Raw genomic sequence first — 22993 nt, 5'->3', positions numbered from 1 at the left:
CCACTTATTCTCCATTAGAAACCAGACATTTTATTTCACAGTAACACATCTTCTACTCAGGAATGTGCACTTGAAGTCAAAGCTTGAAAAATACAAACCAGAGTGAAAGCTAATGGATCTAAAATATAGATCCAAAGTTTGGAAATTAAGTCCCAGTTAGGACTGATGTGGATTATTTATAACAGATTTAAGTATTCTAAATTGAAATATTTTTTAACCAAGGCATCACCAAAAAGAAATAACTATTTCTTTTTATAACAAACCTTGCTTACACTAACAGAAAGACAGTTTGACTGATCAAGACAAATCTGCTGTGTAATGCATATAAGAGAGAAGGATAGAGAGAGCAGAACATTGGTTACAAATTCTCATAGATATACTTTATTGAAGTAAAATGCCTTAACAGGCAGAACACAGCAATGTCATTAACAATAATTTTAAAAAATCTGACACACTTCGGGGAAAAAAAAAGTATATTTTTTTCAAGATGGGGTTCAGTTATTCGCTGTCAAGATGGAGAAATGCTCTTCCCACATTCAAATGTTTCCAGTCAAGAAACAGCACAACATACAAGGGAGATATCAACACTTAAAATTTGAGAAGAATATGCACTACCCATTCGCAGAGGTTTATCACAAGACTTCCAACTGCAGAACAAGAGCGACCATTTCACTAGGATATCTATATACACACAAAAAGAGCATAAAAAGAACAAAGCATTTTACCCCATATTAAGATTAAATGCATTTCACGCCACACGCGTGCCATCATTCATTATTATGTATTATGATATATAGGAATCTGTGCTATGTACAATGTAAACATCTAGGCTCAGAACGAACTCAAAAAGTCAATCCCGTCAAGTCGCAAAGTCATTTCACAACCTAACATCCCAGGACTTTTTAGCGGTACTAAGAGATGATAACGGGAGATGGGGAAATCAAGCAAATGTGTCAATAACTCATTGTGCCCTCATTTAAAGTTTCCCTACTGGCCAATGAGTTAATCACATATACAAGTACAAAGGTAGATAAACTGAACTGTTCAACATTTTTGAGCATTTACATTGCAGACAAAGTCAACCTCAGTGCAGGAAATACAGTAAGGGTGTGTTACGAAGCACAGAAAAAGAATGGTGGTTAAACTGGAAAAAAAAATAAAATAAGTTAGTCAGTAATGCTTACTCAAAGTAAAAATCATCAAGCAGTACCCAGATAGAACTCTGCAAAATTCAATCTTTAAAGGTTAAAGTGCAGAACAACATTAAGGACCTGAGGAGGGTTTTTGACAGGGGAATTAGTGATTGGTTGGCAGAATAGAAGTTCAAAGTCCCAGCAATTTCTTATTAGTTTAAGCAACCTGGTTGTAAGCACTATACATTAAAAGGCGCACATGCTCACTGGCAACACACAGCCCATTCACACTAGCTACTCTCACTTATACACAGGCCTCAAAAATAAAACACACACTTCAGTTGTCTTTTCTGGCACACTACAGATCCTCGTCAGTGTCCCTGCTTTTCTTGTAAATTGGCATGTTGATGCTATGAAAGGCAGGGACCCAGCGGTTGTCATGAAGTCCCACATTGCAACCAGGTGTGTCTTTGTGAGACCTACGGCAGCACATCCAGTATCCCGGGCCATATGGTAGCGCCTGGCAGTAGGGCTTATGATGCCAACGGCAGAGCGAAACGTCACCACGGTGGTACTTCTTCTTACACTGCTTGCAGGGATCGTCTTTGTAGCGTGGATCACTCACCCAACGAGAGTCCGCCGGCCGTACGTCGTAACTCTCAATAAGAAATTTAAAGTAATGGCAGGTGCATTTGAGGGCAGCCAGGCTCTCAGTAGGAAGCAAGCAAAAGATCTTTAGAATGATGTGGTGCGGCAGGAAAGCCATGTACTGCTGAGGCTCCAAAAGCAGCTGGATCTTAAAGCGAGTTTCAAGAAACTCATGAGACACTAGGCGGCGTAATGGAAAAGGCACAGGCTCCGGACTAACTCTGCAAGTCTCTCTTCTCTCGGTCTCCTCAAATGTTTGATGATTTTGGTTAGCCATAAGCCCATCCTTGATCTCCTCATTGTAAGACACTAAAGTGTCGACAAAAGGCTCAAGGTCCTGGATGTGAGAAGGCTCTTTGTTCAGTGATCTGCTCTTTGATGGGGAAGGCAGCCGATGCTCCTTCAGAGACTGAGTAGAAGATTTGGCAAAAAATAACATGCCTGGTATCGGTTCCTCACTGTACTCTGAGCTGGCATCCTTTGGTGAGGACTGCACGGTCTCAGCAGCTGTGCTAGTTTCCTCTCTTGAGATACAAGAACTTTCTACGTCCTTGAGGGTGCAGGTGTCAAGCCCACACTGCGAGGTCTCTATCGACTCAAGGGTCTTAGGTGGGGAACTCAGTTTGTCTAAATCACTATCCAGTTGCTGTGGGACACTCTCAACTCTAGAGTCCTGAGGGACAGAAGGTGAAACTGGTTCAGATGGCAATAGGTAAGGTTCTGATCCTGCCAAAAGCACACGCCCCACCTTCCTCCGTAAGCTATTGTTTCGAGAGAGGTCTCCTCCACCTTCTCCAAGGCTTTGTCTACTCAGGCACTGCGACTCCAACTTGGCTACCATATCCAGAACTCGAACAGACTCTCCTTCCTCTTCCTGGACCTCCAACTTTTCTGCAACCTTGGACTGCTGCTCTGTGGGTTGAGGGCTGGTTCCAACTTTGGATAAAGTTATGGTGCTGCGTAAGGATGGGACTTTGGAGATCACCTGTTGGTCGCTGGCTCTTTGTTCCAGGTATGCCACCATCTCCACCACAGATAGTGCCTTTTCATCCTCTTCTCCCTCTGTCCTGACTGCATCATCTGCAACTCCTTTGAATGGATCAATGTTCTCATTGAGGGTCTCCTGTTGGGATACTTTCAGTATTTCAGTTTTTGGGGAAGAAGTTTCCATACTTTTTGACTTCTCTTGGTTTTCAGACCTTTTCCTGCGTTTAGCCACAGAACAGTCACCATCCCAGCAGCCTTTGTTTTTAACAGAGACAGTTCGCAGCTCTGGGGCAATGGCTTCTGTTTCTGAGGTGTTGTCAACAACACTACTGCAAGTACTGCCACACTTCTGAGATGCAAAAATAGCGATTTTCTCTTTTGTGTTCCCAGGTTTAATGACAGCCCATATATCCAAAGATCCCTCTGCATCTTCTCCTTGGTAGATCCTAAGTGAGCTTTCATTCTCCAAACCAGTTGAAGGTGAGACCAGAACTAAAGAACTGGTTTTCAGAGAGGATGCTCTGCTCTTGCGGGCCCCACTAACTCTAGTTGGTGCATTGCTCCCACTGCCACATCGGAGGGTGTTGGTGGAGATGACACTGAGGGGACACCGGTTGGCTGTGCCATTGCCAGGTGAGCCCATGAGCCCACACCCCTGGCGACTGACCCAATCTTTTCTGAGCACTCCCTGCTGGTTGGCATGGAGGTCTCTTGTTTCATTGTGCACAGATTCCCGATGTATCTCTGTATCTTGTGGTTTGGGGTATGGCTTGAGGTGCATGGTGGTAATCCTAAGAAAAAAAGGGATAAAAGAGAGAATTTTTAAAACAAATACAAGGTGTTTCCACTAAAGTTTTAACTTGATTATATCTTAAAAGTAGGGCTGCACGAGAAGTCTTTTTAAACTTAACTTAAATTAAACAACACCATGCTGGTTTCATCTTGCCAGAGGAAAACTGGCCCCCGACTGAGCCCGGTTTCTTCCAGGGTTTTTTTTTTTTTTTCTCTATTTTTGTCACCAATGGAGTTTGGGTTCCTTTGCCAATTTTGGGGACACTTAAATTTCAAGCAATACAATTAGGGCTGTAGCTATCGAATATTTTAGTAAATCAAGAATTCTACCAAAAATCCCATCGATTAATCGGATAAAATGTGTTTTTGCTTAATTAAATAGAATCATATTAAATAGATCTCTACCAAATACTTGTCTTTAAAGGGGGGGTGAAATGCTATTTCATGCATACTGAGTTTTTTACACTGTTAAAGAGTTGGATTCCCATGCTAAACATGGACAAAGTTTCAAAAATTAAGTTGTACGTTTCTGTTCCAAAAATACTCCTTCCGGTTTGTCACAAGTTTCGGAAAGTTTTTTTCGAGTATGGCTCTGTGTGACGTTAGATGGAGCGGAATTTCCTTATATGGTCCTAAGGGCACGTCTGCCAGAAGAGCGCGCGCTCCTGTATAGCAGAGCAATGAGAGCACAACGGACGTTCACTGATCAGAGCGAGAGCGTCGCAAAATGTCACAAAAGGAGTGTGTTTTTGGTTGCCAGGGCAAGACAACCCTGCACAGATTACCAAAAGAGAAACAGCATTAAGGGACCAGTGGATGGAGTTTATTTTTACAGAGCATCAACGGAGTTGTGCAAGTGTTTTTGTTTGTTCCCTGCATTTCGAAGATGCTTGTTTTACAAACAAGGTCCAGTTTGACGCTGGATTTGCACATCGTTTATTTCTTAAGGATAATGCAGTCCCAACGAAAAAGGGTCACGATCGTGTGTTGGAACCGCAGGCGGTGAGTAAAACTGCTTCAAATATCTCTGTGTTGTTAACTATCGGCGCGTAAGCACATCAAGTAAACAACATGCGATGTTGTCATCAAACTGCACTTTTCACATGTACAGCTTAAAAAAAAAAAAAAAAGACGACAAAGTGGAACTTAGTCATTTTCCAAAACCGCTAAGCAAATATATACAGTTTCAGTACATACCACATAGAAACGTTGTTGCTGATGCTGCTCTTGTTAAATTTCAGCCTCTGGATCTGATTATGGATCATAAATATATGCTGAATCTGACTGTTAGCCATGGTTTGTTTTGTCCTCACGGTGTCACAGCTCCCAGACGCGCTCAACGCAAAAGCCTACTGGCTCTCGTGATTCTTTAGCTCCGCCCACACGTCATGCCTCCAGCCGGTCGTGTTTTTCCGGGAAAAATCGGTACAGACTATCTTTCTCTTGTGAATATAATAAAACTAAAGACTTTTTGGAGTTGCATGAAGGATGCAGTACTACTCTATAGGTACTCAAGATTAACAGGATATTGAGTGAAAACGAGCATTTCACCCTCCCTTTAAACTAAACCGGCCTTTTATTTTGACGGGTTGATGTACATTTACAGTTGTATGTGATGTGACGCTAGTATTACTCAAATGGTCAAATGCTCATGAAGTGACTGTCAGAGCAGTTCTGGAGATGCTGTTCATGTGTTCACATCATTTTTTACTGAGACAGCAGACACTGAAATTACCACGAGCGCCACGCGCACTTCAGTGTCTGTGATAAAGGAAGTCGCGCTTCTTCTCCATTCATTAACAGAGACACGCAGAACATGCAGGATTCATATTTAAATAGACTGTTCCGCCTTAACATTTACAGATATTAGTCCATATTGTGATTTGATGTAAGTGCAATGACCTATTTTTTATTAATTAATTCAAAATTTGGCAAATTCCGTGCCATTCCGCGTTAAACTGTAAATTCCATTTTTATGACTGGATTCCGCGATTCCCTCCACGTTTTCTGCATCATAGGGCCCTATTTGTGGTATCCCTGAAAGTGTTTACTGATGTCGCTTTCATTATTGACACTATTTTCCAGTCTAAAACTGCAAAGCTGCTTTGACACAATCAGTATTGTATGGAACACTAGGCCTATATAAATAAAGGTGACTTGACTTGAAGCCTGACAGTCCATGTTTACTACAAGTTGTCTGACATGCAAAATGCAACATACTATGCTGAACATTCTTCTCTGTTAAAGGATCATACAGGCTTAGAAACAGATAAGGTAAAGTGCATATTTGCATTTCTTAATCAAAAACTCAATACCAAAAAGCAATTTCTTTAATGTGCCCATTTTATAATTTGTTTAAAAAAGTTTAATTATTGCAAATTTTGTTCATGCAAATTAGATATAAACTCTAGATTAAAAGCACAAAAGCATCTAAATATGGAAACTTGAAAAATCTGCTGGTGCAAGTCATCTTAGCAGTGTTTTTACCACGTGATTATATAGCATGTGCATACTTGTAAATAACTCCTCAAGCAGAAGTATCACAATGAGCACAAGGGCTAGCTGTTCCCTCTGGCCCTTAGGCTGACATAATGGGAGCAGAGCCACCCAGGTCCAGACACAGCTGGGTTCTTACACGAGCACTCAGCTGACACAGACCCAGCTGCCCTACAAACAAGCCTGCGGCACCACCAATAGCAGTATCTATGTGTGGGAGGACTGAACTCTCACAGACACAAGTGCATATAAGGCATTCCTCCAGTGCAGATTCAGACCTGATAAAATGGTACAGGGGGTTCTCATGTGACTTAACATGGGATGGCATTTGGTCATTGTGGACAGTTATTTCTGAGCCAAAGTGAGAGTGGGAGGCGACTTGCTTTCTCAAAAAGGGGGGAAGAGCATGGCCTGCAGCCATTCAATGGATGGTAAACATGGAAAGTGGCATGTCCATTGACAAGTGAGAATACCATTTGGTGTGTCCATGGAAAGTTGCATAGACTAGTACATCTCCTTCTGTGCCAACCTTCCTTTGTGGCAAACAGCAGGGGAGGGCAATCTGTAAGGTCAGAATCATATTATTGAGCTGGTGTCTTGGACAAAATGTGGGATAACACAAAAGGAAAGTATACAGTGGCTTTGATTGTCCATGGATACAGGCACGCTCACATTTCCTGGTACAACCCTGTCTCAGACTTCCTGTTCTTGACAGTTTTTTTCTTTGTGCTAGCAAAGGTCAAATACTGTATATTATCTTAAGAGGTAGGCCTACATAATTTCAACAGTTGGACAATTTTTGATCAGGCTAGTGTTGTCAAAAACACAGACTTCGGTACCAGTTGGTACTGGAATTTAAACAATGTCCATTTCCCACTAGCATCTGAGTACAGTTGAATTTTGGATTTTTAAACGCTGCCGATTTGACGTTGATTGGACATTTTTAAACTTTCAGTACAGACTGGTACTGAAGTCAGTACTTATGAGAACACTAGGTCAGGGCATAAAGAAAAAGGTAGTCTGATTAAAAATGTCAACACTGAATACAGGAAGGTAATGGACTGAGTTTGCTAGCTTCCCCCCCCCCCCCCCCGTGTTCATGAAATGATCAAAGTTAAACATCTTATTTGACTTACAAGTTTTTGGATGCCAAAATACCATATAAAAAAAGACCAAAGAACTGTACTGACTGTTTGCTGAGGAACACACTGCAGTACCATTGCTCGACAGGAGTATGATTACCCTGGAGGTACGCCAGCTCCTATCTGGTGCTCAAATGCTGATTTTTACCCATTACTCAATCTGGCAACAACATACAGCTGCCGCCCAACCCTTGCCCTCAAGGCACGCACAACTTAAAAGTTTCCCTGAGACTACAGGCCAAAACACATGTGTGAGCTAATGATAAGTTGAAGGCAAAAAAAGCACAACAGCATTATGTAAAAAGAAAACAAATACAAGTGAAAAGCAAAACATCAGAATGAATAATGTCAAAGGATGAAGTGAGATCATACTAAAATCAGCACGCTGCTTAAGTTAACAGATTTGTTTGCTTGCCTCTTCTTGTAAACATTTAAGACTTCCTTTGAAAGGGGCCTGCCAGAGGACCTGCCCAACTGATGGGAATGGAGTGGGGAACGAATAAGGATGAGGTCACGATTATGAAGTCTACTTTGGCTCCAATTATGTCGTAACACTGTTCTTCCTGAGGAAAAGGCTGCGCATCTGGGTCGGAACACTTCGCCACATGTGTTGCTGCAGTCTATAGCTCATGTAGCTTAGTGAGACAAGACAACAGCGAGGGTGATTAAACGAGAGATTGGAACAGAATCGCACTTTTTGTGAAGCTAAACACACGCAGATCAGCTTGTTTTTCTTCACCCCACAACATGCTAAAAGCAAAGCTTTTCTTTTACTGGCAGATATATTAGGAAGGGAAACTCCACATGAGCACCATGGTTCAACGTGTGCTAACAGCTCGGTTACAGCTCTTCACCAAATGAATGGCAAATCTACATTGTAAATGCCTTTAGAGTTGTTATTATGTGTTGATGTTGGCTGTCTCGTCTAAACAAAATAATAAAAAACATCCTGGATAGAGGGCGATATCCATGATGATGAACAGATGAAACAGTTTGTTGTTTTTCTGGAAATGAACAGAATGAATCCACTTTGGTTTCTGCGATCTAAACAAATGCGAGTGAATTACCATCAAATTACTCTCAAAATGTGTGATGTCATGAATAGGCTTGAGTGTAGTAAGTACTAATTACCTCCAGACTGATGGCGGATTGGAGGCTCGTAACCGTGGATCCCGGTAAGGGGTGGGGTTGCAGTAACTGATAGTTTCACATTTCTGAGGCATTAGGCTCCTCCCTCCAGTACGAGCGATGTCTCCCAACAGAAGGGCTCAGGACTCCAGCCTCACTGCAAAACAACATTGATGGACAAAATTGAGAACAGTTTGTCTTTCCATCTTATTATACATATGTACAGAGTCTATACAAGGATAGTTTTGAAATATAAGACCCTTACAGTATAAACTTACTATCAACTCTAGTATTTTAATTAAAATAGTTAACATTTATTAGATTTTTTTTTATATTGGTTTGTATAGTTGGGAAGTTCCAAAAGCAGTAAAAACATCCATTAGAACAGTTTTCGTGAGCACCTGACTCGCTGTTAACCTTTAAAACACTTACTGTTAACCCCTCTCAGTTCTCTTTCTGTGGTCTCAGCACATATCTGGTACTTTTCTTATTTCTGAAACCTGCAGCACTTTACACATTATGGTTTGCAAAGCTTTTGTTGTAGTATTCATAATTTGCAAGTCACCTTTTTAACATCTGCTAAAAAAAAAAAAAAAAAAATACTATAACTTCATATTTTTATAACTGTGTAGGTCGCGTAAATGGCTTAGACAAAACCCCAGTCAGCACACACTGACTTTTGCCCATTTTCCCATCTGATTCATTGACCATTATAATCCCAATATTGGAGAAAACTGATGATTTCGTAATTGGCACAAACATGTTTTCTTGCACCTGGTTCTCATGAGCTGATCAGTTAGTAAGGAGCATCGTGTTGTACATATAAAAATACTCAATGACTCTATTTGAAAAGGTTCTGCAAACTGGCTGGTGATTAAAAAACACTCAGACACAAATGTGTAATCTATAGGCCTAAATTCTCTAAAAAACTCTGAATATTTTGTAGTGGTTATTTTAATGGCAATGGCTACAAATGCTGTTCCTCAACAGAACATGAAACTGTACATTCCAATGAGATGGTGTAGTTATGGCTGTGATGCATTATGGGGTCTTATGGCAATTATGGAGTATTTAATGTCGAAAACAATTAAGTCATGGTCACAAAGGGCCAGAAATGTCTTCCACTGCATAATAAAGTTCAAGTTTGGTTAACTCTGACCTGCAAATTTCCACAAAACATTTAACCAATGCATTACAGATTTGACCTTGTTGGTAAAACTCAATTCTGCATAATCTGCAAAAGTGTGAAAGGGTCAGATGTACTTGTGCATGCAAAAAACCTAGAGTAACCACAGTTTAACTTAAACAGGCAATGCAGTATGCAGCAAGCACTTGTGAGGGTGTAATACTAAAACAACTAGGCTAAATGACAGACACAGAAACTTAGATAAGAGACAGAGAACACCAGCATGAGAAAGCTTTAATGACCTGAATTGGTAACAAATTGGGTCACAGGCACAGCACCATTTTGTTAAGAAAGAAACTGTTAAGATATAATCCACAATGTGACATCAACTACTTCCTTACAAATTTAAAAACAGTTAGCATATCATGTCAAATAATTTAAAAAAAAATTCACAATCTGAAGGTCAAATTACAGCTCAAAAGATTATTACAGACATAGTATGGAAATATAAATAAAACTTCATAGATAAGTGCAAGTGAAGTAAATCTGAACAGAACACATGGCTCTGGATTTCTTATTCCCATTTCCCCTCCAGGGGCTAGAAAAGCAGGCAAGGAGTTTGTTTTCAAAGAGATACTTCACCCATGAGAAGCAGATAAGCATGAAAAAATATGTTTTTGGAACATTATCCCTGTGTCCCATCCATAAGCCCACAATGAAACACTGGCTAACGGACACCGGCTGAGCTCACCACTGAGGACAAGATTACATGGTCTCAACGGAGACCAAAACAAAGCAGAGATAACCTCATTTCATCTTTCTTTCCATGCCTTCCAAGTACTAGCATATTCATGCAACTCCTGAGGCAAATTCACAATTGAGTAACCACCTAAAAGCATGTGCAGTGTAAAAAAAACGATCCTTACAACAATGTCAATGTTTTTCAAATGAGTGTCTCTGACCGTTTTGTACATGCGTGTCTTTTACGTTTACTCACATGCATCCAAGCTATTCGCTAAGTCAATGCATTGTAAATTCCTCCGTTCTGACATTTGCACAGTATTCCAATACAGATGAAGATGTACACAGTCTTCAGCACAGCACGTGGTTTTATTTGGTCTGACGGACACCCTCCAGAATTTCACCTAAGCAGTAGTGATTGGCTGGGACAGGAGGGCTCCTTTTACAAGCACGTGTGCGCCTGCCGGAGGACATAAACGCAGGTCTGATAAGGAGCCAATGGGCTATTCAAGATCCCAGCATGCCTATAAATGGCAAAGATAATCAATACTTTTGGACCTTCGCTGTAGAACAGGGTCTGAGCACAGAATCTGCCTGCACATATCTTACAAACTTTACGTGCAGTGATGAAAACAAAACAAGATGTGAGAAACTGAAATACACACACACATAACTGCACAATGCACATACAAAGTCCTTTAAAGGCCCGAGAACTTCTCATATCACACTTCCTTTACCTAAACTTGCTCGCGCTTTTCCAAAAACAATGGCACTCATTCAAAAGGAGAGGTGGGGCTTTCACAATGCCATTTCCAGACCGTCTAAAACAGACCAGCTGCTACAATAGCTTTCATAGATCTTTCCAGATCTCAGGCCATGTAAAAACTAAGAACATAAATCAAAGAACCACACATCTCTCACAGTACAAAACCCCAAGAATTTTCAGCTGCTCTTTCAAATGGAGGAGCCTTAGAGTTTGTAGAAAGGGTCTTGGAGCGTCTGGTCCAAACCAAAAGAGAAAGATACATGTCATGTCCACAGGGCCATATTCAGAATTCAACTTTAAATATTGCACACTATGAAACGTATACTTGCTAAAAATTTGTCAAAGATGGAATGCAAAACAATTATGTATTATGCTATGATAAGCATTTCACTATAAGAATGGAGTCATATGACCTTACTACGCATGTTTTGATTGGATATATAATCATTTTTAATTTCAAAATAAATAAAAAAATATTTGCAGTTTGAGTTCATTGTAAGTCAAGAGAGATTTAATTGTGGTTGATAATGGTCCCAATGCATTCATCACATAGGAAATTAAATGGTCAAGTTGAAAACTTTGCATAGAGGAATACAGTATTCCATATAGCATGCAAATTTGGTCATCCGGCAGTTCTGTGTATACAGATAATTTGCATATTATAAACAGTAAACATACTAGTGTTGTAAAAAGAACTATCAATGCAATTCTATACATATAAATAATCAAACTGAAAATACACTAGTAGGGCCTCATTTATAACTGTTGCACACGCACAAAACCAGCCCTTCCTATACAAAAGGTCAAAAAAAAATTGATGGGAAAATTACACACTTGTATGCAAACTCTGACCCATGCATACAAAAACTTTTTCCTGGACTGAGAAAAATAATCAAGCTTCAACATTATTAAAAGTAGGCTACTGCTGTTTTTGAAGGATAGGCTACAACTTGAAGAAAACTGTAAGATTTACATGTTTCCTTTTTAAAATACTTTGCTAGTGATGCGCAGTGTCAGACAATTTTACACTGCAATAAATAGATCTGTTTCCTCTAAAAAATAGCTAAAAGTTGTTCACCTTTATCAACAAAACTGCATAAATGTAGTTTGATTTGAATTGTTGAAAACAACTGAAAAACTATTTGGCCAGTGTCAAAAAAAAAAAAAAAAAGTATTCTAAAATATTAATCTGATAACTATTTTAAACAGTTTTTGTTTTTATCTTGATATATTTGTTTTAAAACATAAGGAAATTGGATGATTTTTAGCAATAAAAATGTATGTATGGCACAAATTGTATTTATAGTACTTATCTCACATTTCCTTAATGTCTAGTGTTAAACATGGTCTCCCGTGGATGGGAGTGTGCATGGAAATGATATGCAGATATGAGGTTATGCATAGTAAAAGTAGGGTTTGTAAGTGAGAGGAGATGGGAGATCTTCCCGAGTGGGATTTATACAGGGATTTTTGAGCGGTTAATAAGCATGGATGTTTTTGGCCTACAATTTAGCTAACCTAAATACACTGCAGCAGACTTCAGTTCAATTTCCCACCGGTTCTTCAGTACAACTTCCCTTCCTCAGAAACACTGTGCAACTCTGTGGTTTTCTATTTCAAATCCAGCAAAGGGAGTCAATGCATTTTTCAATGCACTTGGCATATGGACAGCATCCACTTTTATATTTGATTTGGTCCGCTTTCAAATCAAAGTATTGGGAGTTTTCTTTCCCATAACTGCTGTAGATGGGTTGTGGTGGAGCTATTTTGCAATGATTTTCCGCCTTCTCGCACGTTTCTTGACTCACAAACAAGCTTGCTATTATCTTTGCCCTTTCTGACCACTGTTGTTTCGATTGCTGACCCAAATACATTGATTGATATATGCGCTTATGTTTAATAATTAATAAACTGTTAGCACAGATGTCAATAATAAGACTAAATTGACTACAAATGTGAAAGCCAAAACACTTTAGCACAAGATTATCATGACAAATGAGTGTTTGCTCCCAAACAGACTTGTGTACCAATTCAATGTTTGCATATGATGTCAGAAGACTTTATCGTATAGTCCAAGAACCAACCAGAGTTAGCCACTCAGCAGACTGATCTCCTTTGAAAGAGGTCAACAGTAGTTCAGGAAGCTAACAACAAAGACAATCAATCTGCCTCAAAGCCCTTAATGAAGACATCAACAACTGTAGACCCTCCGATTTCCTAACAGCCATGGCTCTGAATGCCATATCTCAATAAAAAGTTCACACATGCTCTGCAATTGCTTCTGTGGCACTTTGAGCGACCGTTCACGATAAGGGTGTGTGAATGTGCAATCATCCTGTTGCCAAATACTACGGTGCTACTCTGACACCATACTAGGAATAGTAAGGCCAGGTCAACAAGCATATCAAGCCAATCCAAGCCCAACCCAAACTAACCAGCCAGGACAAGCAGCATAAAAATGCATCACCAATATACATTCATTGCATTACCTCAGACAAAACCAGACCTTTGAATGGTCTTGCCTGCTGAAACCTGATACATTGAACACACCTTGCACCCTTGTCGGCTTTCCGAGACAAATTTGTTGCCATTGTAACTGCTATCTGTCTTCTGTCTCACTCTGCTATTAAATCACCCACTGTCATAAATGTCTGTAATGAGCAGACATGTGAACACAGCCATATGATCTCATTAAGAAGGTGTGCCAGCTACACGATTGTTCTTAGTAGGGCTCAACAGACTGTCTGCAATGAGTGGTTTTCTTTTTTTAATAATGTTTAAAATAGTATTTATTCCTGTGATGCAAAGCTGAATTTCCTGCATCATTATTCCATTAGTATCACGTGATCGTTCAGAAATCATTCTAATATGATGCTAAAAATACATGTATTATTGTTATCGATGTTGATAACAGTTGCTTAATATTCTTTGGGCACTGTTCAAATTTTGTTGTTGTTGTTTTTTGGAATGTTGATTGTTGTTATTTTTATTTTGTTGGATTCACTGTTAAATAGAAAGTTGAAAATTTTTTAAATAAATCTTTTGTAACATCATAAATGTTTTTAATGTCACTTCTGACGATTTAATGTGTCCTTGCTCAAAATTACATTACATTTTTATTGATTTTGGAATGGTAGCATAGCATATATCAGTGTATATATTTTATTATTTCAATAAAAATTCCATTACCATAAAAAAAAAAAAATCTAGTTTCTCTGGTTAAACTTCGAAAACAATCTACTTTAAGTAAATTTTAAGAAAGACAAATAATGCCAAGTAGCATTAAATACATAAGTATCCACTAAAATATGCCTAATGGTATCTTACAGAAACCATATGCTGGCGACTATCCACCATTCAAATATAAATAAATAAATTGAACATTTTCGATGACTAATAGAATAATGTCCATTTACATAAAAATAACCAAATGAGGTCAGCTTGTTTAACTGGATTTTGTCATTGTAAATCATTATAAATATGGAAAAAACTGTTATTCAATTATTCAGTCCATTATAGTCATTCAGGCAGATCACCGAGTGAATTTTAAATGTAGGTAGTTTAGTATATCTCTATTGTGCATTTCTGCCCACAAACATATTAGACCAAAAACATTGTCAAACAAAAACAAAAGGACTTGGTCAGAGGTATGCTGGAAAACTGCATGCATTAAGAATGCATTAAAGGCTATTTGCTGCCCAAATAATGATAAGTTTGTCAGACATGGCACACATTTTTGCCACACAAATAGTTCAAAGCATTTCAGGCTTGATGAAAAACACACTAAACCCCAGTTCCAAAGGGGGTAACGTGATCATAACCACATATTATACTGCAGACCTGCCAATGTTCAAGACAAAAGCTTGTCCCAACCTGCTGGGTAATTCTTCCCTGCGAGAGGTTTGTATAAAAGCTTTCAGTGGTTTTCAGAGTGAGGTAAGGTACACCTTTCTGCTTCACACTTCCCTTTAGTCTGCCATGTGACTCCAGGCCGAGTGGCCAAACAGGTTTTCTTAACCTGTGTAAGCAGTCCAGTTGTCAGACTTCCCTTCGTAAGAGCTCATTGTGTTCAAACAGGTGGTGGTCGGGCTCAATTGTGTTTTATGAAGTGCTCACTTAACTAAGTGTATTCTCGCTGTATTGCATAAGGCAGCCATCAAAAGAAACCTGCTGTAATTCAGCCCATTTCAACATGACACCAGTTGCTTAAATCAATACTTTCTCTTGCCAAATAAACTTAATGCCTGCCAAATAAGCCAACCTCTTGATTGGACTGATAAGAGGAATTGTTTAAACTACTCATTAGAAATGGTCCAAGAGTATATGCTAGATTTCTGTGGCTAAAACTAAAATAACTTCTCTAAACACCAAAAACTTAATTTGTATGTAATCACTATACAATTATGGTATGCCTCTGTATCACACTAACTCATCTAAGAGTCATTTACTGGTCAGGTTGGTGTTGAACTTTCCGGGTTGTGTATCGCAAAAATTTATGTTTGCTTTAACACAGCTTCACACATGTTCTGCAGCTCTCCAGTTGTTCACAAAGATATGATTAAAATTTAGATTTAAAGACCTTTCAGAAAACAATGTGCCACCTTGACAACATTGAGCCGCCTAAAATAAATCAGGCTGAAAATGTAAAAGCAAGTGAATCGGAGTTAACATGGCCTAGACGATAACAAAAGGACAGCAGAAAATTCCTGACCACAAACAAAACTACCCCACCACCACATCATCATCTGACAAATAAGTAAGAGGACATTTATCATATCTTTAATGGGATGCATGGCATGGTTTTGACATGTAGCTGACCAACAAAGATAAAAGCCTGCACTTTGCACTCCTGATCTGAAAATTACCAAAACTTTAGAGCTTCAAAATGCTCATTCCACCTCCCCCATTATGAAAAAAAAAAAGGTTTGCGGACCAGCCCACTGTTGGTAACAACTGACCCGTTAAAAACAAGTTAGGCTTCAGATCAAAATTTGGCTGCAAGCTTGACTTCAGGAAGGCAATCTTGCACAGACTAGAAAGATTATTTTTGTATGACTGATTTTGGTATAGATAAGTGTCTAATAACCACGTGTCTGGTAACCAACAAATGCCTATAACAAAAAAAAAAAAAAAGTCACTTAATTTAGACAAATAACGATTAATATACTTAAATTAATATACTTGATCTATTGTCAAAATTTGTTTAATTATTTCTACAACCAGTTAGACTGAAGTGCTGGCATCAACACCTTTTGCAGAGACAAAGTTCATACGTGTAATCAAGTAGTTAAACATTATATGTTCTTTGCCGCTTTAGTGTCTCATTCACCTCCAACAACTTACGCTTTCTCAGGTCAACTAATGCACATGGACACCATGACGTGTCTGTGTTTGGGTTAAATGATAGCAGTTAGGTAGAATGGTCTCTATAGAAATCATATTGTGGTCATATTATCATAATAGGGCTTATGATGGGTCTAATTCAGCATGTTTACCTAAATTCTCATTTGTATGTTATCTGAAAGACTTAAAGAGTCAGAAAGGCTTTTGAAATGTGACTGAATGAAAAAACTATTTACTTAGAACTATTACAACTCTGTATATCTGAAGTTTCTTAAAACTCTTTACAATGTGAGGCACGCTTTCTTAAAAGAATAAAAACCTGAAACGTACATGAAAATAAATAAAAGAAATAACAGAGAAAACAGGAATAGACCACAACACACACACAAAAAAAAAGGTCGACAGTGAAGTTATTAATTAGGGACCACAAGTTAAACATGAGTAATTTGCACTTACTTATACACTTTTAAAAACACGTTGAAAATGTACAAATATAGTCAGATAAATTAAATAAAAAATAAAAATAAAACAAAAAAATAATAAATGTAATATTGAGGCGTCAAACCTCATTAGCACTAAAGCTAACGTTAACTGACAGAAACGCCATCACATACATCTGATCTTTAAAGGAGAGAAAAATTTGAGTACTTAAACGGTTATATGCACTTAAATACACATGCATAATCAATAAATCAACTAAAATATGTCATTCAGAGCATATAAATGGACGTAGGTCCTGTTTTGGGGGTGTTTTAATGCTAGTTCCGCTCAGCATATGCCAAACCGAGTCAACAGGAAAAAGCACAGAATAAATGCTACATTTTCATCACTTTAGATGCAAGTTAAAGCCATTGAAACTCTTTAATGTCACGTATAAGTTAAATGTATTTATGACTGACACGTAGGAGTAATAAGCCAAACATAAGGAAATAGAAGATTAAAAACTGACCTGAGCAAAAATAGAATAAAAGTCGAAACGGAGAGATGAACTGGCTTGCTGAAAGAGGAAACTCTTCGTCGCCTTGTGTATTTACTGGGGTCAATTCATCTCATCTTGTCATATTTTTTAAGTCGTGTGTCCTTCAGGACTCAACGCTTCATTTCTGCGCGCGCCTGATCAGATCAGATGAGCGCGCAGCGGGCACTGCCTCCTATATGGAGAGAACGCGCATAAAGACGCGAACGTGCACGAATCCACCCAGTACAGAAGAACATAAGTTTTTTTTTATTTTTTATTATTGCATACATTTTTGGAAGATTTTGCGGTAACAATTGATAAAATATATACTTATCAGTTGTAATAAACCATTACAATTTATAAGAAAATATTCAAGTCTTTATATTTTTCTGTCCAGTTTTCTGTCCACTATTTTAAATATTTATAAATATAGAAATAAGCTAAAAATAGTATAATTTTTATTTATTTTCAAAATAAAGGATATTGCCATTTATGCATCTCCTGAAAGCTGAATAAGCTTTCCACTGGTATATGGTTTGTTAGGATAATATTTGGTCAAAATACAACTATTTGAAAATAATTTTGAGAAAATCGCCTTTAAATTTGTCCAAACGAAGTCCTTAGCAATGCATATTATTAATCAGAAATTAAGTTTTAATATGTTTACTGTAGGGAATTTACAAAATAGCTTAATGGAACACAATCTTTACTTATTATCCTAATGATTTTTGGCATAAAAGAAAAACTCATACAATGTATTACAAATATACCTGTGCTTATAACTAATATGTGTGTGTGTGTATATCCCCAGGGTCACATATACTTTGTTTTTTTTTGTGTGGTTATTTTTTTGTTTATTTATTGCATTGTTTTGGGCTTCTGTTTATTAAACAATACAAACCTATAGCAAACTATCATTGAATTACAAAAATAAAATAAAAATAATTATATTGGCCAGCCCCAGCTAAATATAACATATTTGAGAAATCTCACAAATTTTCTGATAGAACATAAGTTTAAACCAGAAAATGTATGTAATATAATATGAGTGGATTAATATAGGTTTTATCATGTAAAATCATGACACAAAGGAACATTCTTGAAATTTGTGCACATTATACAGTGCTGGAGGTTTCATCTGTGGGTTGAAGAGTCATCAGGTGCTTTAGGCGCTATATAAATAGACCTCTGCATAATTGAGGTCAGGCCTATTAGATTTCTGTCAGGGCGTCTCTGACTGACTGTTTCCATGATTAAAAATGTAACACTGCCTTGACTTCAGTGTACGCTGCTGTTATTTTATTTATATTAGGAGCTGGCAGTAAAAGTGTAATACACAGGTCTCACAGAGGATTGTAATTCCATACACACCACTCAGTGTTTACATCTGTTTGTTTATTCAATCATGGGATCATCAAACCAAGAAGAAGAATCTTTTGGCACTGGTTACAGATCATAGAATCCAATTTTATTCCAGTTTTATTTTCACATTAATTATGCACTATTCTTGAGTACCCTTATCACAACCTAACTCTTCCTGGATAGTAACAGGCCCACCTAGAGGTGGCAAAGCTAACTACAGAATTGAGAAAAACTGGATTTGCATGCTAATTTATATCACTCTAACATCTGTAGGAAATATAAACTCTTACTGACACACAGTGTTTTAAAAAAAAAAAAGATGATTACTGGAGGAAAAAGGATTTGCCCATGTCGTTGAAAAGATCATCACATATCATGCCAGAATCTGTAGTATGCTTTCACTGCAGTGTCTCCACATTTACAGAGCTCAGGGTAACATCATTATAGATTCTAAGACCTCTGATCTGGTTGAGCTCACGGAGCCGGTGTTTGAATTCCAGAAGGTGCAATTTGTTCACAGCCACTTTGAATTCAGTGTCAGTGCATAAGATCTTCATCTGTAATTAAAAAACAAATTTAATCAGTTGCTATTGAACAAGCATGGAGCAGAGCATGTAGTTTTGACCAAACATGGCAGGAGTCAAATGCATAACCTTGAAAAAGAGTTACTGCAGTATTTTTAGTGATGCTATTTCAGGACCTCTTTTTTTTGCTTTTACACACTGACATCCAGTTATCTGATATCTTAGACATTCTCTTATGTCTTTAAACACAATGAGGGCCTGACAGTAAATATTTAAGACATTTGTATCTAAATAAAATCCTCTAGATGAGAAGGAAACAAAATTGTACCGTGCCATGCTCACCTCAAAAGGCTTTCCCTGGACAAATGGGAAGGAGGCGAGCTCACGCTCTTCTTTGCCCCACTGGGTTCCAATACAGCTGTTTCGTACAATCACTTGCCTTCCGGCTTCATTGAAGCGAGGATTTAGATGAAACGCAATGTCGTTGCCTCGGTTTAAATCAATGGTGAAACTAATTGGAAGAGAAAATATAAGAATACACATTAAAAACAAAGGGGACATCACAAATAAGAAGCTTGTGATAATTGTTATACAATAACAATGAACTCAACTGTCACTTTAACACTAGTTCCTGATCTCACTGTAAACAATTCATCGGTGGACATTATTTACAAGCAAAATGTTTGTCTTTGTAATCTTACCAAAACGTATCAACACAAAACAATTTATGTACTTTATCATGTATATTAAACTCATAAAAATATATTTAGGCCTAAATTTGAACTATATAAAGTTTCCATTCATGTGGATTACAGTTTTAACAAATTAATTAATAAATTTAACGTGATGCATATTTGTCAGTAACACATAAACAAGTATGATTTCTCTAATAGTACTAATCATTATTTTATTAGAACTAATAATAGTATCAGTTATCATTCAGAAAAATGGATGCTGAATAAAAACATTTTGAAAAACTATTTCAATAAAATCAAATAGATGCAAATAGTTAATAAACCAGTGCAGAAATTGTACCTCTTTATTTTTTTTTCTGTGACATATGCATCACAGGTTTATTAGTTTATGTAAAATGGTGTAATCCAAATGGATGAAATTTCATTACATGAATCTTAAAATTAGGCCTAAATATTAATAAGTGGATTTACTGTATTGTTAATGACAGATGATTGTTAAACTGTGGTTTATTGAGTTGATGTTGTTCTTACTGTTTAGCGTTAGGTTTGACCTCTCCATTGATGGTGATGAGCATCTTGTTAAAAACTCCATTTTGTAGTGGCAGGTCAAATGGCACGGTCTTCAAAAAAAAAAAAAAAAAAAAAGAACATTAGTAAATGCATGGTAAAAGGGCATAAACTAAGAACCACTGCACTGTATTTAAGACTGAACATTCACTTAACAAGAATCAAAAAATGTGGAGTTTCATCTTCCCTGAGTATTTAAACTGTAGTCTATAAATCAAACAATAATACGGTTGTAAAATTCCAAGAAGAGTGAAAACATCTTACTAGTGCTTGTGGGGCTTGGCCAGGAGCACCATAAGGGCCGGTTTGTGGTACAGGTCCAGGCCACCCAGGAGCTGTGGGCTGCCCAGGAGCTGTAGGCTGCCCAGGAGCTGTAGGCTGCCCAGGAGCTGTAGGCTGCCCAGGCTGTCCAGGCCATGTTGGCTGGTATGGTTGCCCTGGCCAGCCTGGTTGGTTTGGCTGTGCAGGCCAGGTGGGGTTAGCAGGCTGACCAGGCCATGTGGGGTTAGCAGGCTGACCGGGCCATGTGGGGTTAGCAGGCTGACCGGGCCAGGTGGGGTTGGCTGGTTGGCCGGCCCATGCTGGGCCTCCTGCCTGCGGATTATTTTGCTGTGGGAAGTCAAGGGCATCTGAAAGCTGAAATGGAGTATAATGGAAATTATTACATGATATTTGTTGTGCTACATTAGATAAAATTTAATTACTAAGGTGATTAAAAACAGTACTTACATCCATGATTTCTGAAATCCAAACAAGGAGAAGACATTGTTAATTTAGCAAAAACAAATCATTATGCACTGGGTTGGCCATGTAATACTGTTAGCAGATACTTTTTTTTTTTTTAATGAAAATATTATTTTTTAGGGCTGGCCAAGTTTACACTGGCTCTAAATACACATACAGACCATAGACTGTAAAAAAAAGATGGACAGCACGTCTCCACTTCCTTCCACTATAGACGGTTTCATTGGGCGCACACACCTGGCCCGAAGTTAACCCATTCACTGCAGAAGATCTATTGAAAAGTGACGTGACGTGAAATACAACCAAGCAGGGTGACCCATACTCAGAATTCATGCTCTGCATTTAACCCATCCAAAGTGCACACACACACTGTGAACACACACCCGGAGCAGTGGGCAGCCATTTATACTGCAGCGTCCGGAGAACAGTTAGGGGTTCGGTGCCAGCCCGAGATTCGAACCCACAACTTTAGGGTTAGGATTTAAACTCTCTAACCACTAGGCCACGACTTCCCCGAAAACACTTGCTGAGCAAGTGATGCAATGCTAAACTTCTCCAAATCTGTTCTAATGAAGAAACAATCTTTCTACATCTCGAATGGCACGAGGTTAAGAAAATGTTCAACAAATGGAGTATATTACATGCTCCCACGAGCTGATGACTCACTCATCCATGAAACCACCCACCACACCCACTGCACTCACTGTATGAATGGTGAGCCTCAGGGGATGCATGATGATTACAATAGTGCAGTATTATTAAAAACCCTGTGTAAATCATAATAAATGCAAACTCTTTTTAACAGAGAAGCATGTTAAATGAAATAAAATTCCCTTGAAATGGCTTCGGGTGCATTATAACCTACATGGCTGACATGTTTCAGCTTTTAGAGTAAAAATGTGTAATATCTGCATAAATGTTCCACGAAAGCATTCAGTTTTACAACCTCAGACTAATCTAAACTATTCCCCTACAGCAAAAATTTATTATTGTGCAATCTGCAATCGACTGCCACCTGAACACTGCAGGTTTAGACGCGTCAGTAGGCCTGTGGGTTTAACCGGGCCTGAGAACCACAGAAAGGTGTGTCTTTAAAACGAGCAAAAGTACAATCTTTCTTTCAAAAGTGAATATAAAGTTGAAGATCAAGAGAAACTTTCAGACAAGTGTACATACATGTTTGACTGATGTAAGTAGTACGAATGATTCACGTTAGCATGATACTGATTCACCTTTTACTAGATAAAACATGAATTTAGATCTTTCACCGAAAAACTAGCTAAAGTAAAACTGCACTTTTATTTGATTTAATTTGTTAAATATCTGTAAAACTCTCAATATCTTTCATGTTAACATGATGGGAACATTTTTAGTTTGCATTGGCAAAACTCATCAGCCACACAGAACGCCATGCAAACACAAACACCAAATTTAAATATATTAACCCTGAAGCTGCTAAGAGAGTTCGGAAGATGAGAGAAAAGCTAAAAGAAGACATATACCTGTATTTGTGCAGTTGGTGTCACACAGGTGCTGGTCTGTAGAAGCAGTGGGTATAGAGACAGGAATTCCGGGTGGAGTTCATAAATACACTCTCACACCCCTGAAAACCCTCCCCAGCTCTTCTGGGAAGTGACCACACCCTCATGATACAATCACATGCCCTTGACTTCCATTGGGAAATATGATCAGTCAGAGTAGAGCCGACACCACGAATAATGTTTTTAACAAGTGTGCTGAATTGTTCTTATCTGATTGAGTCAATATTGGCTTTTCACTGTGTTCTGAAGGTTATGCCCTTCATCTGAGGTGCTTAACCTCTGGATTACACGTTTTTTAAG

At 38.2% G+C, this 22993-nt stretch overlaps 2 protein-coding genes across 3 annotated transcripts; both read right to left on the bottom strand.

Moving 5' to 3' along the window:
• Positions 1-354: 354 nt before the first annotated feature.
• fbxo34 (F-box protein 34) lies at positions 355-17464 on the bottom strand. Of its 2 annotated transcripts, none has more exons than XM_026286479.1 (3): positions 17252-17464; positions 8330-8483; positions 355-3559 (listed from the first exon to the last, which is right to left on the bottom strand). In XM_026286479.1, exons 2-3 carry the CDS (start codon positions 8419-8421, stop codon positions 1492-1494), a joined length of 2160 nt encoding a protein of 719 aa, XP_026142264.1. In that variant the 5' UTR covers positions 8422-8483; positions 17252-17464; the 3' UTR covers positions 355-1491. The 2 variants fall into 2 exon arrangements, with proteins under 2 accessions (XP_026142264.1, XP_026142265.1); XM_026286480.1 differs by lacking the exon at positions 17252-17464 and adding an exon at positions 10450-10753.
• Positions 17465-18930: 1466 nt separating this feature from the next.
• On the bottom strand, positions 18931-22792 carry LOC113117656 (galectin-3-like). The gene is made up of 6 exons (XM_026286478.1): positions 22655-22792; positions 21138-21148; positions 20673-21044; positions 20373-20461; positions 19489-19657; positions 18931-19179 (listed from the first exon to the last, which is right to left on the bottom strand). The coding sequence occupies exons 2-6, from the start codon at positions 21141-21143 to the stop codon at positions 19021-19023; spliced, it is 795 nt and encodes a 264-aa protein (XP_026142263.1). The 5' UTR covers positions 21144-21148; positions 22655-22792; the 3' UTR covers positions 18931-19020.
• Between the last annotated feature and the right edge of the window lie 201 nt (positions 22793-22993).

The sequence above is a fragment of the Carassius auratus genome, chromosome 17, assembly GCF_003368295.1.
Source record: "Carassius auratus strain Wakin chromosome 17, ASM336829v1, whole genome shotgun sequence".
NCBI classification, from domain to species: domain Eukaryota; kingdom Metazoa; phylum Chordata; class Actinopteri; order Cypriniformes; family Cyprinidae; genus Carassius; species Carassius auratus.
Note: the sequence above shows the minus strand (reverse complement) of the source record. Positions and strands in the feature narration are given on the sequence as shown.

Coding starts and splice junctions, on each gene's coding strand:
- fbxo34 (XM_026286479.1), bottom strand. CDS start 8,421: ATGCCTCAGAAATGTGAAACTATCAGTTACTGCAACCCCACCCCTTAC. Junction 3,560..8,329: donor AATCCGCCATCAGTCTGGAG/GTAATTAGTACT, acceptor TTTTTTTCTTAG/GATTACCACCATGCACCTCA.
- LOC113117656 (XM_026286478.1), bottom strand. Junction 19,658..20,372: donor GTCAAACCTAACGCTAAACA/GTAAGAACAACA, acceptor TCTTCCAATTAG/TTTCACCATTGATTTAAACC. Junction 19,180..19,488: donor TCCAGGGAAAGCCTTTTGAG/GTGAGCATGGCA, acceptor TTTTAATTACAG/ATGAAGATCTTATGCACTGA.